Source organism: Lutjanus erythropterus, chromosome 15, assembly GCF_056507025.1.
Source record: "Lutjanus erythropterus isolate fLutEry1 chromosome 15, fLutEry1.hap2, whole genome shotgun sequence".
In the NCBI taxonomy this organism is placed as follows: Eukaryota; Metazoa; Chordata; class Actinopteri; order Lutjaniformes; family Lutjanidae; genus Lutjanus; species Lutjanus erythropterus.
In genome coordinates this window covers 13,672,054-13,688,621 of record NC_139331.1, presented here as the reverse complement: position 1 = coordinate 13,688,621, position 16,568 = coordinate 13,672,054, and the positions used below count along the sequence as shown (strand labels likewise).

The following is a 16,568-nucleotide window of genomic DNA, read 5'->3' as shown; positions in this document are numbered from 1 at the left end:
GCAGGTCAGTCCACCTTGTCATATAGGTACTACTGAGATAGCACCCAACAACAGGTTTACCAGAATTTATTTTGCTGAAAACAGCTGCTTGCTGCTGTTTAAAACCACTTGATAAAAACAGTGAAACTGAACCATAAAGTAAATGTGAAAGCTAAGAAATATGTGTTCTGATGCAGTTGGGTGATAATCCTTTATGAATTTCTGCACAACTGTGTTTATTCACAGTAGCTCTTAATGGCATAACATCAGGCTTGAGGTACTGAACTAACGAGGATCCTTCGTCCTCTACTGCACTGACAAGCAGCATAATACACAAATACAATATACATTTGGCTTTGTTGCCTTTCTGAAGAAAATGTTTAACACAGATCTTCATTTTTTATTGCAGACTGTCAGCAAAGCCATTAGTGGAGTGTACCGTATGTATGAAAATGAAATGAATTCTGTTGCTTGGGATCTCTCACACATCAAAACTATAACAACAAAATATGTAGTTTGATGACGTTATGAAGTGGGATCATACTCGTAGGCAACTTCACTGTTAAACAACCATCATAGCAATCTATCTGACATGATTCAGGCAGAAATCATGTTCAGAGAGGAGGTAATATTAAAGTTTATTCATGTTACATTTGGTCACCTTTGATATCCTTCCTCACTCTCTCATGCATCAGATGTTTCCTGTGTTTTTTCGAAGATATTGCAGCTAGCAGTTAGCTGGCAATGGCTTGTGTTGGAGTTTTTAGACATTTTAATGCAGAAATGTTACATATTATAGCTTTAACCTAGAGACAGACATGCGTAACTGGTTGAAAATATTCTTAACCTGTCGATGGTTAACCAATGACATTGAAAATGCCTCGTAACCCCGTGTTTCATAGTATTAAAAATAGCCTACCTGTGACAACTGCTGAAACAGAGAAGAGGCCCAAAAGATTCTGGAGTGATGAACTGAGCTGGTCGACAGTCTGCAGTACAGATCAACTGAAACAATACAAAATGTAGGAATAATGTAAGAAAACATGTCTAAAAAGATGGATGTAAGTAACTACGTTTCAAATTGTGTGAAAAACTCACGAATTCTTAAATGAGGCCTAATCTATGAAAAGATCCACTTATGATTTGTTTTAAGGTAGATTTTAGCAATCTGACACCCTGCCAGGGGCCCATTCAGAGGCAGTACTAGTGACTCTGTCAGCCCTCTGCCTCCCCCTATTGGCTGACATGTGACTGTACTCTTAGTACTGTGTGCAGTTTTTCTCATAAGGTGTGAAAAAGTTTATCCTAATTGACTTGCAGTGCTGTGTGTTTTAGGTTTGAGGTGGGGTGGGGTAGGGGGGCTGTCCGAGTCTTATAGTGATTGACCTTTGCGGGGCTTCCTGTTTGGGGTTGTCCTTTAGTTTTTATGAATTTGTATATTTAATATAAGCTATTTTTGTATTACATGCTTGTCGGTGGGGGGTGAATGTTCTCTTACCTCTGGCACTGGACCAGGACAGGTTCATAAAGGTGGTGGCAGCTTTAAGCTACTCTTAACATTCATTCATTCATTTTCTGTAACCGCTTATTCTGTAAGGGTCGCGGGCTGCTGGAGCCTATCCCAGCTGACATTGGGTGAGAGGCGGGGTTCACCCTGGACAAGTCACCAGTTCATCGCAGGGCTGACACATAGACAGACAACCACTCACACTCACATTCACACCTACGGGCAATTTAGAGCCACCAATTAACCTAGCATGCATGTCTTTGGACTGTGGGAGGAAGCCGGAGAACCCGGAGAGAACCCACGCAGACACGGGGAGAACATGCAAACTCTACACAGAAAGGCCCTGCCCCAGCCGGGGAGCTGGAGGATCGAACTCAGGACCTTCTTGCTGTGAGGCTACTCTTAACAACGAAAATTTATTGCACTGTTGGATAATATTAAAAAATGTCTGAGGCAGAGAACATTTTATCCCAGTCAGGGCTACAGGAAATGAGTGCAAGTGAAAACAGCCCCTCAAGCAGCATGGCTGCCCCACTAGTGCCCCCCTCCAGCCAGTTCAATCCCTCATCCAGTGTTCATGCCTGAAGTTTTTACTGGGGTGGGTCGGGAATGGTCTGATTGGGTAGAGCAATTTGTGTTAGCTGCTAATGTAAACGGCTGGGATGATCCTGTTAAACTGAAATGTATGTCCTCATTACTATCTGTGTGAAATGTATAATGGAGTTTCTGTTGAAAGTAGCCATGACTAGATGTTTAGAGCCTTGCCATAGCGATGAATGGGCTTTGTTTCTGTGTTGATTATCGGAGGCTTATCTTACCAGAAAGGATGCCTACCCCTTGCCTATTTCAGTCTAATGTGTTGAGTTTTGGCTTGTATAATGCACCAAGCGCATTTGAAAGGTTCATGGATATGGTTTTGGCTGACCTACCGTGGACCACCTGGTCGGTCTACCTGGATGATATCATTGTTTGGCCGCATGTTCATCGAGCATTTGTCTCATTTGGATGAAGTGTTGCTTAAGCTGTGCCAGGCGAACCTCAAGGTGAAACCCTCCAAGTGTAACGTGTTTTCCACTGCAGATCCAGCCAAGGTGCAGGTTGTGAAAGAGTGGCCAGTACCTAAAAATCAAACAGAGGTGAGAAGTTTTGTAGGGCTAGGATCGTACTACAGATTTCATAAAGGGATTCACAGAAATAGCCCGCCCCCTTCATCAGCTGACAGAGAAGTGGAGATGCTTTAAGTGGTCAGAAGCTTGCCAGAAAAGTTTTAACAGCTCAAGGCTATGTTGATCTCAGCCCCAATGTTGGCTTATCCAGATTCTGCAAAACCTTTAATTTTGGATACAGATGTCTGTAATGTTTGCATTGGTGCAGCCTTGTAACCATAGACACTCACTTCAACTGACCTCCGTCTGCTGCAGCGGCCTGTCCTCCTGCTTATTATGTTCAGAGGGGAACCCTTGATTTAAAGGAATAGTTCACCCAAAAATGAAGATTCAATCATTATCTACTCACCCTCATGTCGATTGAGAGTTGGGTTTATTTTGTTAGACCACAAAACACTTGTCACTTCCATTGTTTGGGAGATTCTGCAACGTAGTTTTCCTGTGAAACTCCAGCAGTGTTTTGTAGACAAAGATCTAAACCCGACCTTTAATCGGCTTGAGGGTGTCTAGATAATGACTGAATGTCTGGGGTTCTCCTCTTACCATTTGGCCGTCTTTATTTTGCAAAATAAAATTACTGATTTTGCCAAAGGAGTTTGGTTGGTTTGGAGAGAGCAATATTTGACTTACACAACAGCTGTTTCCCATCCAGCAAGGTGAAGCCATAAAAATATTCGAAATGGCCAACACTTGAACTGATATTGATTTTTTTAGGTGGCTAAATTATGTTGTGCTGTTGATCCTGTCTACAGCAGTACATTTCTTAGCTTCCTACACCAGTACTCCTTTTTATGGTTTACACTTTTGTGTTTTAAATGAACAGAGAGCTGAAGACATCAGTGCAGAATACCATGCTCTCTCCCCACAAATTGGGGAGATAAATTGCTTCCCTAAACTCAAAACATGAAAAATTAATCTACCTGGTTATAAATCACAAAATGATAAAGTGGCATTATCTGTAAAACCGTTGCAGTGAGTTAATGATGTGCTACATCGCAGTCAGTAACATTAAAGTTTGCTGTTCTGCAAAGAGCATCCTTTAGAATATAAATTACTCCCTAAGTGCAGAGCCCAACTGCACTAATAAACCAGTACAAAGCGGCAGATATTATCATTATTATAAAAGCTGTAGTTGATTGTCCCTCCATGCCATGATTCAAGTACTTTATGGCATATGAGTGGTGTGTCAGTTTGACCTGGTTTCATCCTGTTTCTACAAGTTTTATAAATTTCACAGCTTAGTGCCAATCAGAGAGACATAACATCCTCTTGATGGAATTTACTGATAGGAGTCTTGAGTAGTAGGGCGGCACGGTGGCTGGGGCAGGGCCTTTCTGTGCAGAGTTTGCAGGTTCTCCTTGTGTGTGGGTTCCCTCCGGGTACTCCGACTTCCTCCCACAGTCCAAAGTCATACAGTGTAACAGCTTAATTGCTGAATCTAAATTGCCCATAGGTGTGAATGTGAGAGTGAATGGTTGTTTTTCTCTATGTGTCAGCCCTGTGATGAACTGGCGATTTGTCTGGGGTTTACCCCACCTCTCACCCAATGTCAGCTAGGATAGGCTCCAGCCCCCCTGCGACCCTTCAAGGATAAGTGGTTACGGACAATGAATGAATGAGTCTTGAGTGACATTAAAGTGACATTAAACTCTACTCTGGTACCTACATGTGAAAAGGGCAACTCTACAATTGAAGCTCTTGCTGCCTTATAATTCTTAGGATCCTTTCTGTTATAAAACTTTAGACTGGAGTGTGTTTTCACTTGGTAATTTCCCAAGATGCATTGCTGCTCCTGCCATGGCGCATTTATCAGCATCACACAGAGAGATCATATCAATTCTCCACATTCTCTCCCCACTTCGATTGAGGGAAGCTTTCCCTCTTTGAAGGCGCTAAATCTCTTTATCTAACCACCTTCCCAATTTTGTGCTGTCAACTGATTGGGACAGTTTAAAGTGAGCACTAAATGCAAACCACGATCAAACAAAGCATCAAGCTCAGACTGTCAGCGTTCTCTCTGGGCTCTTGGACAAGAGTTTTCTTCTGTTTTTATTTTTTCAGAATGGAGTTGAGTAAATTAAAAAAGTAAGCACCCTGCTCTGTGCCATTAACAAAAACTTTTTATCTGTCCTATTTTATCTATCAATCCATTCATCCATCCTCATATCAGTCAGTGACACTTTAGATGATGAAGTCAGTCTATGAGGGAGGGAGTCCTGATGTTTACGACTGTTGTCATTAAATGCCAATCAGTCAGATATGTTATTTATAATGCAAAGTTGACGCTGACACTGACAGGTTATTTTGTCGTGGCTAATGTCAAGTTGCCATAACAAAGACATCTGAAATAATGTCAACTTTGCATAAAAAATGACATAACTGTCTGTATGACACTTAATGACAATAGTCATAAACATTCATCTCTGGAATTCTCTTCCACATGAACTACAGTCTGCTACAACAGTGTTCTCTTTCAAACACAAACTAAAAACATATCTTCTTTTGCAAGCTTTTAGGTTTTTAAGTGTATTTTTGTTTTAGGAATCAGTATTATTATTGTTATTATCTCCCTTTTTAAAAATAATGCTAATAATAATACCTTATTATTTTGTTTGTCCATCGTGTTCTGCTTGTTTTTATATATGTAATACTTAATTATCTTACATGTTATTTTATGTTTGTCATATATGATGTATCTTGAAACACACTGAGTTTACACTTGTCATATGAAATGTGCTATATAAATAAAGTTTACTTGACTTGACCTGACCTGACTTTGAATCCCTTCCAAATGATAATTCCACATTCTTGAAAGTTGTTGGTAATAATTAACCAACATACCTAATTAAGTGACTAGTAAACTTAACTTTGTCCTGAAATGAATGCACATTATGGTTATAAATGTGATAACAGAGCTAAAGCTCGGTGTGCTCATTGCACCTTTACAATTCACATTTTAATAAGTGAGTAATTTCTGACTGCTCTGAAGATGACTCCTGGCTCCTCCTTTGACTCCTCAGTATTTGGTCTCTCTGTTACTCTGTGGTTCTCATTTATTTTGCTATTCACCTCTCAGTAGAAGAACTCTGCCTCAAGGAACCAGAAGGAAGTTTTTATTTTATACTACACTTGCAATGGCTTCAGGGAAAGAAAGCAGTGGAATCGACAATCTTGCATTTGATGTAAGTACAGTGACTTATTCATGTAAAATATAACGTATGCAGACATTTTTAGGTATTCTTTCTAAATGGAGTCAGCGTCACCGGTAAGCTTTCAGAAGACACACTAGATTTAGTTCTGATTTATCCTGCTACACACTTGATAAGGGTTTGTACAAGTGGCAGTACTTTAAGTTAAAAATTTCAAAAAGTTGCGAAACTTGCTGAAATTCGCTCTATGCTCTCACAGCCTTTGCATAGGAAGGGCCCACACAGCACAAAATCTTATTTTGTTTAGATTAGATCCATAAAGCTTCATAAATTCCCATTCTTTTTTTTTTTTTTAGAACTTTTCACATTTTACCCAACACAGAGACACAATAACAGAGATATCTATCTGCCGTCTGTGATGTCTTTCTACCTGAAATGTCTGTCTGTTTCACTACATTTCAAAACACAAAATGTTCAGAATAATTCAGTGTTAAATATGCATTAGGTAGATGTGTACTAGTCATAAAATAAGTTACTATTGGTCTCCAGGTGAGCTCTTATCTGTTTTTGCATTTGCATGTGTTTTCACATGGTGCTGCAGATGGATGAACGAGTCAATGATCAACCCAGAGAAAAGGAGAGAAAGACTTGTGGGAGCAGCTGTGTAGCAGAGGAAGACAGAAATAAACCAACCTATTGTGTGACTGATGTCCCTCCCTGGTATCTTTGTATTTTTTTGGCCATACAGGTGGGTGAAATCCTGAGTTGACTTTAGCCTCCAATATAAATTTGCAGCTGTGTCAAAATATCTTTCAAGGTACTGTGACTGGGTCAATAAAACCTTTATTACTTCCAGTCATTATAACGTTGCAAAAGCATATATTCTGTGACTGATTCTAAATACACACCCTCTTTGCCTTGTATGAATTCAGAAGGTGACATACTGTATGTGTTACAGACCAGCGTTCTTGATGTTGTGGTGTCATCAATACCATCAATTCCTCTCCCCTCAGCATTACCTGACGGCATTCGGTGGGATCCTCTCCATCCCCCTCATCCTCTCTGAGGGGCTGTGTCTACAGCACGACAGCCTGGTCCAGAGTCGCCTCATTAACACCATTTTCTTCGTCTCCGGCTTGTGCACCCTGCTGCAGGTCATCTTCGGTGTCAGGTCAGATTCATGGTGTTCATTCCACCACTCCATATCCTGTAAGGAAAGACAAGATAGTTGAGGTGAACTCTGTTTACATACATTAGACGATCAATAACACCTTTGAAAAGCTTAAAAGTGGTCCACTCACTACTTCTTTTATTTCATTATGTTTTCTTACTCAATACACTAACATCATTTTATGGAAGCAATCTTAAAGGTCCATTAATCCACATATTTATATTAACAAAGAATGAGTAACTGAAGGTTTCCAGATTACTGGACAGCAAAGTTTGGTAGGAGATTAAATTAGTCCAAGCAAAGAATTGCAGAAATTTCAATTTGTTATGCTCAAATTGAATGTTGAGTTAAAAAAATCAGATTTTCTCTATAAAAGAGTCACAAGTTGGAGGATATAATAACTTGAAATTGAACAGCCTTATTATTCAATTGCCTGTTTTGCATTTCCCTTTTCAGCTGACTATTTCCTAAATCCCTGAACAGTAACTGTCCAGTCACAGCTTAGCAGTCGTAACTAGGCATGATAATTCTCTCAAAGTCTCCAGCTCCACATAATGAAGTGGTGTATGTGGGGCTTACTCAACATTTCAAAATTTTGGAGGGTGATGTCTGTTTGAAACCCCTTTCAAAACTAAGAACTGAGGAGCAAAAATGAAAGAAATGGCTAAAACTGCATGTTTGTCTGCTCTAACACAAGCTACAAATGTCAGCATTATGGATATCATTGGTTAACCACTGACAAGTTAAATACAAGAATATTTCTGACCAGTTAGACGTGTTTAGTTTGGTATTTACATTATTCAAAACATTTACAAATGCAGAGAAAACCATAATTTACTCAAAGTAACACCAGCTATTGCTAGCAAACCTAACACAAATAAACTTTAATATTACCTCCTCTCTGAACATGATTTCTGCCTAAATCATGTCAGATAGATTGTCATCAGCTATGGTGAATGTTTAACAGTGAAGTTACCTACAATCAATCAAACTACATCTTTTGTTGTTATAGTTTTGATGTGAGAGAGATCCCCAGCAGCAGAATCCACATATTGTGCATTTCATTTTCATACATACGGTACACTCTGCTAATGTGTTGTTGTTGTTAGCAGTCTGCAGTAAAAAATGAAGCATTGTGTGAAACATTTCCTTCAGAAAGGCAACAAAGCCAAATGTATATTATGTGATAATAGTACTAGCACAATACTGCATCAAAATAAGAACAAATACCACCATGTCCAAAAGATCGCGTTGCTGCTTGTCGGGGGGAGAAAGTGTGATCTGCACTGGTCTGTGGCCATCACACAGCTGGTGTACTGAGTGATTGAGAACAATATGCTCCTCATCAGTGCAGTAGAGGATGAAGGATTCTAAGAGGTAGTTCAGTATCTCAAGCCTGAGTATGTTATACCATTAAGAGACGTACTGTCCATCATACTCCAACTAAATCTGCACAATTTATGACATTGTGGTGACTTGCAAGGACAGTGACAGGTTAACCTGCACTTGACCCACTTGTTTGCAGTTTGACTGACATCAAACAGAGCCCTGTGATGACAGCCCTCCCTGCTTTCTTCACAGCCACTGGATAAAAGCCAGATAAAAAAAAAACAAAAAAACATCTGTCCTGCAGTGGTTTGACTTTTGAAAACTAGAGCCAATAAAAATGTGGGACGTGGTCTCAATTATGTGGGACGTAGGACGAGGGATAAAGGTCAAGTTGTCCTAACAAAGTTATGGGCAGTCACACATAAAGTAGGACACCTGGTCACCTTCCCAGCAGATGAGGGACAGACATGTCAGGGATAGCAGCTACAGACCCAGATATTTTTCTCAGGAGTTGGTGGAGACCAAAACAGAGGCAAAAGGAAAGTCAATACATAGGCTTACATTTGTCTGCTAGACAGAAACACAAAATCAGTGTTTATTTTATTCCAAGTTTGATGGATGTGTAAATAAGCAGTGGTTTGATAACATGTCAGTGATACTGTTTAAAATGTCATTTCTGTTCATTTTGACCCAATACCTGCAAAACCGATGACTTCCCATTAACTTTTTGGAACTTAGTGCTAATTAACAAATCCTGGCGTGCTGACACAGTAGAACAAATATAAGATAGTAAACATGTTAACACTAAACACTGTTAACATTGTCATTGTCAGCATGTTGTTAGCATTTAGTTCAAAGCACTGCTGCTACTGCAAGTCTCACCCATTTTAGCCTTTAGCTAATCTCAAATACAAAAATGGATTCAGTACAAATAAAACAAAAGACAAAAACATCCATCAAATGCAAGTTAATGAGTTGCATACTGTCTACTGTCTTATACGAAACATAAATACATGTTGCATCCCTCAACTGCTTTGTTTTGGCTCATTTTTCAGCAAATGCTTCGTCATTTTGTCTGACAGAGAATTGTTATGTCATACTTGTAGGCTTCCCATCCTTCAGGGGGGTACGTTTGCTTTGCTGACCCCTGCCATGGCCATGTTGTCCATGCCAGAGTGGAAGTGCCCAGCTTGGACCCAGAACGCCAGTCTGGTCAACACCTCTTCCCCTGTCTTCATTGAAGTGTGGCAGACCCGGATGAGAACAGTGAGCCAACGCAAACACTGTACATTCACAACTTTCCATGAAATCAAGCCAACAAAGGCGTCAGACAGCGCTTCTGTGGAGCTCATAATTAATTCAGTGAACTCATGTAGTTTACACTGTGGAAAGTAACTGATCATATATTATTCTTACAGTCTATCACTCAGCCAAAGAAAGAGCAGTGACATCAACCCTAATGATCTCGGTTGTTGTGTCCCTGTCCACAGCTGCAGGGCTCTATCATGGTGGCATCTCTCCTCCAGATCCTGGTTGGTTTCTCTGGCCTCATCGGCTTCCTCATGCGCTTCATTGGCCCTTTAACCATTGCCCCCACAGTCTCTCTGATAGGCCTGTCACTGTATGATTCAGCCGGAGTCAAACTTGGCAGCCACTGGGGCATCTCTGCTATGTACGTTACCACTCACAGCCATGGTGAATGTCTCTTTGCTCAGCTGGAAGGGGAATGTTTTCAATGGGTGAAGCAGCAGTATTGGGCTACAAATTTAGCACTGACCTTCTTTCTCAGGAGGTCACAGTCCGAAATTACATTAACAACTAAATTCTGCTTGTAGCTATACCCTGTACCCAAAGCTGTTTTAAAATTTAGATTTGACAAGCCAGATTTCCTTTAGTGGGGAAAGTGTAATCACTGGTCTGTTTCAAATTAAATTTCAGTCTCTGTTTTTGCATCATAATGCTAATTACAGTTCTCCCCATACACACAGGACCACAGTGTTGATCATCCTGTTCTCCCAGTACCTCCGTCTCATACCCATCCCTGTTCCTGCATATAGCAAAGCCAGGAAACTGCACACCTCCAAGTTCTATATCTTCCAGATAATGCCTGTATGTTTTGTACACACACACACACACACACACACATATGCATATATGTATTTTCAAAAAAACATTTTTGTGGTATTTTGTGGTTCCCTGAAAATACTGACACTGGTACTAATATTAGATATTGATTAGATTCTGCTGGGCGTTGCTGTGTCATGGTTAGTCTGTTACCTCCTCACCATCTATGATGTCCTACCATCTGATCCAGCCCAATATGGCCACCTGGCTCGTACTGATGTGAAGGGAAACGTGGTGAACAAGGCTTCCTGGTTCACATTTCCTTATCCTGGTAAATGCACAAGAATAATATCAATGTACCTTTATATTCGTCTTCTCTCTTTAATACATCTGTCATCATGCAAGTTTTATTATAGCAAGCGCTATTCTCTACTTTTTAATACTTATATTAGTTGCTTCACTTTTCAGTTAGCGAGGTACATATAGTCAATATGCCTACTTACTGTTTGTTTTGTATAGCTGGTGTTTTTGAGCAGTTTGATAATCACCTCAGTGATTAGATAACTTTCAGTAACTGCAAAGTCATCCACCCCAGGGTGCTCAGGCCTGGGTGTGTGTCTCATGGATTACTTCTAGATGGTCACTTAGGAGCCCACACGTGCATTTTAAGAGAATGGCAGTTGATGATTCAGTCCTACTTATGCCGATTGTAAATCGCAACCGGCAGTATCACAACATCAGGAGGATTACTAAGTTTAGTTTCACTGACAGGGAGTAAACAGATGTGCAGCTTGTAAAACGTCACACTTCATGGTGCAAGTAAAGAGCAGTCAGTGTAGTGGAATCAAATGTTGAAGATTTTTTATAGACTACTCACTAATCATCATTTGACTCCTCGTTCAGGTCAGTGGGGTGTACCAACTGTGAACGTGGCAGGTGTATTTGGCATTATGGCTGGAATAATATGCTCCATGGCAGAGTCTGTGGGTGACTACCACTCATGTGCAAAGCTGGCCGCGGCCCCACCTCCCCCAAAGCACGCCATCAACCGGGGCATCGGTGTTGAAGGGCTTGGCTGTTTATTGGCAGGGGCCTTTGGGACAGGCAATGGCACCACCTCATTTAGTGAAAATGTGGCTGCTCTGGGAATCACCAAGGTAAGATACTCACAGCAAGACTGACGTCCAGCCTACAGTTTAACATGAATTTAAAGTGCATGATTTTTACAACTACGCTGTTTTGGCAAAAATGCTCCAGTAAACTGGCTGTTGCAATGCTACAGACAGACAAGGTTAGTGATAGGTGGTTTAGAAATTAAACTAAATTTGCATCTGTAGCCCTAGGAATTTTTCCTATGAGCTGGTGGAGACCAAAACAGAGCTAAAAGTACACTGAATATGTGATATGTTCTGCTGATTTCAAAACTAGACTGTTTTCAAGCAGCTGCAGACAGCTGTTTTCAGCAAAAAAGCCTTAATACACCCTCTGTTGTATGATACCTTTCCAGTAAGATGAGGGACAGACAGACAATATTAGCAATATTTACAAATCTTCAATGTGGAACTGCAGAACAAGCAAGTCTGCAAAACATATCTCAAACTGCCTGTTTGTGTGACAGGTGGGCAGCCGAACGGTGATTATTCTGAGTGGAGTTTTCATGCTTTTGATGGGAATACTGGGTAAAATCGGCGCCATCTTCACAACCATCCCCACCCCTGTGCTTGGAGGGATGTTCCTGATCATGTTTGGAGTAATAACTGCAGCAGGCATTTCTAACCTGCAGGTAAACAACAGCATGAAATATGATTTGATATTCAGCCAGATGGTTCCCAAATGCTTTGCTACTATTCAGAATTTTTTTCTGACACCTCTCATTTTGCAGTTCACAGACATGAATTCCTCCAGGAATATATTTGTGTTTGGCTTTTCTATGTTTACTGCACTCGTCATTCCAAACTGGATATTGAAAAATCCTGATTTCTTTAAAACAGGTACATTTCATTACTTTTTAACAGCTTTCCCCTCAGCTACAACCAGCTTGCAAGAAACTTTTGAGTGTTTTAATTTTGAAAAAACTGAGCATTCAAAGTAGCATTCAGTCTTGTAACTATATTAAAAGACATGATACATGTCAGTCTGAAGGTGCTTTGAATTTTGCACTAATATTTTCTCTCTCTTGTCCTTGGTGTGCAGGTGTTAAAGAGGTAGACCAAGTGGTGCACATACTGTTGACCACCCATATGTTTGTAGGAGGATTCCTTGGCTTCTTTCTAGATAACACAATTCCTGGTAAGCTGAAGTGGAAAGTTGTAATTGAATGAAATTGCATTCAGTGCACATAGCAGCTCCATGTAGCTTCAGGGTGTGCAATTTGTCTTTTTGTGCATTGTTTCTGTACTAATATCTACTCACTATTTAAATCAGACCTTTTTATGAAGATAAACTATATATGTGTTATCATAAAGAGAGGTATAGAAGTCCCGAGAGGCAAGTGAGGAAAGAAATTCTGCTTTCCCATTTTCTAAGCTTGATCTAAATTGTTTTCTTTCCTGTGTTTATGACTTAGGAACAGATGACTAAAAAACGTTCATGTTTTCTTCCAAGTGAGTTTTAATTTCTCCATGCACTCTTAACCCAAGGTATTAGGTACCAATACCATGTACCAGAGCTGAGATCAGACTTGGAAAATAGGTCACCAGAATTTCTTTCCTTGCTGGGCTTCCATAGAAAGGTGTGGTGTACGGCTCTCTCCTAATAGCCTTTCTGTCTCAGGGACCAAACGTGAGCGAGGCCTCCTAGCCAGTGACGAAGATCATCTTGAGGACTCTTGCAGCAACTTGGAAACTGAAGGGGTGTATGACCTTCCCTCTGGCATAAGCTCTTGCCTTTCGTCACAGTCTTGGGTTCGTTACGTTCCTTTCTGCCCATGGAAGGGCCACAGACCTCAGTACAGGTCTGAAGACAACAATATGTCACAGGGCCAGGGGGGTAAGCAACTGCCTAATGGGACAGAGGTCACTGATGACGTCGCTCTATGAGGTCTAAACTAGAAGTGGTGTAATAAAAATAAAACGATGAAAATCCTATCTGTTTTTAGTATTTTAGTGTTTAGTGTTTAGTGTTTTGGTGTCCAGGCTGCCTTAAAATTTTAAGTTGGCTGAATTTGAAAAAACAAGTTGAGATAATTTTGTAATGATTCAAAACGAATAAAGTTTTCTGTCAAATAAACTTAATTTAGTTACAACTGAGAAAAAATAAGCTTAAGATATGAAGCTGAACCAACAAATCTTCAGTCACACTGACAAATATTACAAACAAATTTGAAGGTTTCATCATACAGTTTTCTTCAAACTATAAAAAGAAGAGCCATATTTATGACATATGACGTGTTCTGAAAATAAATACTAGAAAGTTTAAGTCTGATTAACTTGAGTTAAGGCTAATGTATGGTAAAGCTACCTTCTGGGAGCGTAAGTTAAAGCTTCTAGAAGGATAATTATTTATTAAGCTGAAGAAAAAGGTAGATCAGAATCATTCTGACCTGACAAAGATCCAAGTCAGATCAAAAGATGTCCTCAGGCATTTTTTTCACTGACACTGTTTCAGATTGTTTTTCACCAGGGTGACAGTTAGTGGCTGTGGATACCAGTATAAGCTAAATAAGACAAATCCACTTCTGCTTTTTTATTTGAAATAGTTCTCATCTGCACAGTAAGTTTATCTGTGTGTACTGTCAACAGTGGATTTGATTTTTGATGTGTAACTCATGTTTTCACTGTTTGGACCTGACTACACAGAGAGAACTAAAAATATCTGAGAGTGAACTGTAGCTCTCACTTCCTGTCAACACCAGTTAAATGAGAGCAACTAAACAATCAAAGTGTTTACTGTTTGAATGTTCCAACATTAGTCAGAAGTCTCTGTTAACTTGCTGACAGAAAACTAGAATAATGCGTTCTTCATTCTCCTCTTTCAAAGGAAATTAAATTTAGCCCATGGATAAATTTATTATCACACAGCCCCATCTCCACACTGCTGCTGCTTTTAAACCAACAGCAGCAACCCTCTAGCTGTTATTGTGTTTCCCCTCTGCAAAAGCAAACAGAGATAACACATCTTCTCCATCTTTTTCTTTGCCTTCATCTCTATGTTTCTGTATTCATTTCCTCTTTCACCAGCTCTGACAGGCAGGTGGGATCATATGGTGTAATTCTTTGATCTGTGGAGCCATCAGTTTCCCCTGAGGCCTGGTCTGACCACAGGTCAACAGTTCACTGCCCGCCCTAATGTCATTTCAGGATGCTACAATGGCACGAGTGTCATTTGCACTTTAAAAAAAAACTCATCTTTTTTTGTTTTTTTGTTTTGTATCTCATTGAGATCACATTATAGGATATTAGGTAAAACTCTATTTGAAGGGGTGTTCATAAGACTGTCATTACACTGTCATAACCATGCTCTTACCCCTGTCATAAACATGAAGAATGTTTATGACTATTGTCATTAAGCATCATTATGTTATTACAACTTGACCGACCAAGACAAAATGTCTTTGTTATGACAACTTGACTTTAACCAAGACAGCATAACCTGTCATTGTCTTTGTCATAACGACTTGACATTATCAGACTTAAAGAAACCATTTAGCTTTATGTTTTAACATTACATTAAACTGTCACTGACACTGGCCATCATGACAGCATTATGAGTGTGAATCTTTTCCTTGGCCTTAAGTAAAGTTGTAGATTTTGGACTTGTCATAAAGATTTTACACTGTCAAATGCTTTTGTAACATGAACAATTTCCTGGACCTCATCTAAAGCAGTGCCATTTGAACTTGGCATAAAGATGTTGTTAAATGTTATATGGTAGAGTTACATGATGGACAGATAGCAGTCAGCTCGTTTACTTGTTGCCAACATAGCAGTAGTAGTTTCTTTGAGTTTGATAATGTAAAGTTTTCATAACAAAGACATTGACAAGTTATATTGTCTTGGTTAGGGTTTAGTTGTCATGACAAAGACAGTGGTTTGATTAATGTCATGTTGTAGTAAGAATACATCTCAAGCAATGCCATCTTTGCCTTAAGAATGACATAACCGTTCGAAGGGCACTTAATGACAACAATCATAGACATTCATGAAGACTCTTTGTTTTTGGTAGGTGTTATGACAGGGTAATGGCAATCTTATGCACACCCCTTCAAGTAAGGTGTTATAGAATAGTAGAATTTGTTGGCGCGCTCAAAAGGTTTTTTGCACAGTGATTCACAGTAAGGCTTTATGTAACACTGTGCCAGCGATCTGCATTTCAGTGAGAACTGATCATGATAACTCAGCTGCTCTCTGCCCATCAGGGAAGTTAACCAGCACCATATATTTTTCTGTCTGAGACTTCAGCCTTGAGGAATTACTTTTATTCTCTCTTTATGAACCCTACATTATGTCATCTGTCTGTCCTCCCAGCACTGAGGCACTTGATGAGATCTATTGTGGCCTCTTGAAAGCTTTCAAATGCCAAGTTTATCATTATGACATAAATATTACAGCAAATGGAGTTAGGAAAGTGGGGCGAGAGCCAAACAGAACACATGAGAGGGAGAGAAAGATAAACATTGTGTATTCATGACCAGTAGATGGGGATCATACTGCAGGCAAATGTGACAGACTGCCCTACACATTTTTGCTGATTCATTAATTCCAGCACAAACAGGGTAAATAAAACATATCAAATGAATGCATATATAAGTGAATATATATTCAGCTGATCTCATTTATGCGTCCCACATTCATTCATTTCATTCATATGACTGATTTTTATATGAAAACTGTTATCTACATGAATATGTATGGTAGTGGATAGTCATATGAAATCCCTGCCTTGTGGGCTGAAATTTCAATATTATTCACTATTTTTCTATTCTTAGCTTATTTATTTCAGCATCACTGGAGAAAAATGTGTCACAGTATTGAACTCAAAAACCTTGAAGTCGTTTAGAATGAAATATTTCTCCATACCACACTGTCAAGAAATCATACAGGAATTTGGTGGAATCAACTAATCAAAAGTTTTATTTATTCACTTTAATGAAACTTAGAATTTCTCATACATTATATTTATTTTCAGAACTCACAAACGTGTTTTTCTAACTTGATGTCTTTTGAATTTAAATGATGAGTTGAATGAATATACTCGACAGACTT

At 39.5% G+C, this 16,568-nt stretch overlaps 1 protein-coding gene across 2 annotated transcripts; it reads left to right on the top strand.

Annotated features, from left to right (window-relative positions):
* The first annotated feature begins 5,332 nt into the window (after nucleotides 1-5,332).
* On the top strand, nucleotides 5,333-13,449 carry LOC146314141 (solute carrier family 23 member 1-like). Of its 2 annotated transcripts, XM_084737738.1 has the most exons (12): nucleotides 5,337-5,834; nucleotides 6,403-6,549; nucleotides 6,815-6,972; nucleotides 9,408-9,567; nucleotides 9,792-9,973; nucleotides 10,290-10,410; nucleotides 10,540-10,696; nucleotides 11,269-11,522; nucleotides 11,984-12,148; nucleotides 12,248-12,356; nucleotides 12,559-12,654; nucleotides 13,138-13,449. In XM_084737738.1, exons 1-12 carry the CDS (start codon nucleotides 5,787-5,789, stop codon nucleotides 13,401-13,403), a joined length of 1,863 nt encoding a protein of 620 aa, XP_084593864.1. In that variant the 5' UTR covers nucleotides 5,337-5,786; the 3' UTR covers nucleotides 13,404-13,449. The 2 variants fall into 2 exon arrangements, with proteins under 2 accessions (XP_084593862.1, XP_084593864.1); XM_084737736.1 differs by having other exon boundaries at nucleotides 5,333-5,834; nucleotides 11,984-12,356.
* The last annotated feature ends 3,119 nt before the right edge of the window (nucleotides 13,450-16,568 follow it).

Excerpts from the sequence above, each read along its gene's own strand:
- LOC146314141 (XM_084737736.1), top strand. The coding sequence starts at position 5,787 with ATGGCTTCAGGGAAAGAAAGCAGTGGAATCGACAATCTTGCATTTGAT. Across the intron at positions 12,357-12,558 it reads TCCTGATTTCTTTAAAACAG|GTGTTAAAGAGGTAGACCAA; the intron begins GTACATTTCATT and ends CTTGGTGTGCAG. Across the intron at positions 12,655-13,137 it reads TCTAGATAACACAATTCCTG|GGACCAAACGTGAGCGAGGC; the intron begins GTAAGCTGAAGT and ends TTTCTGTCTCAG.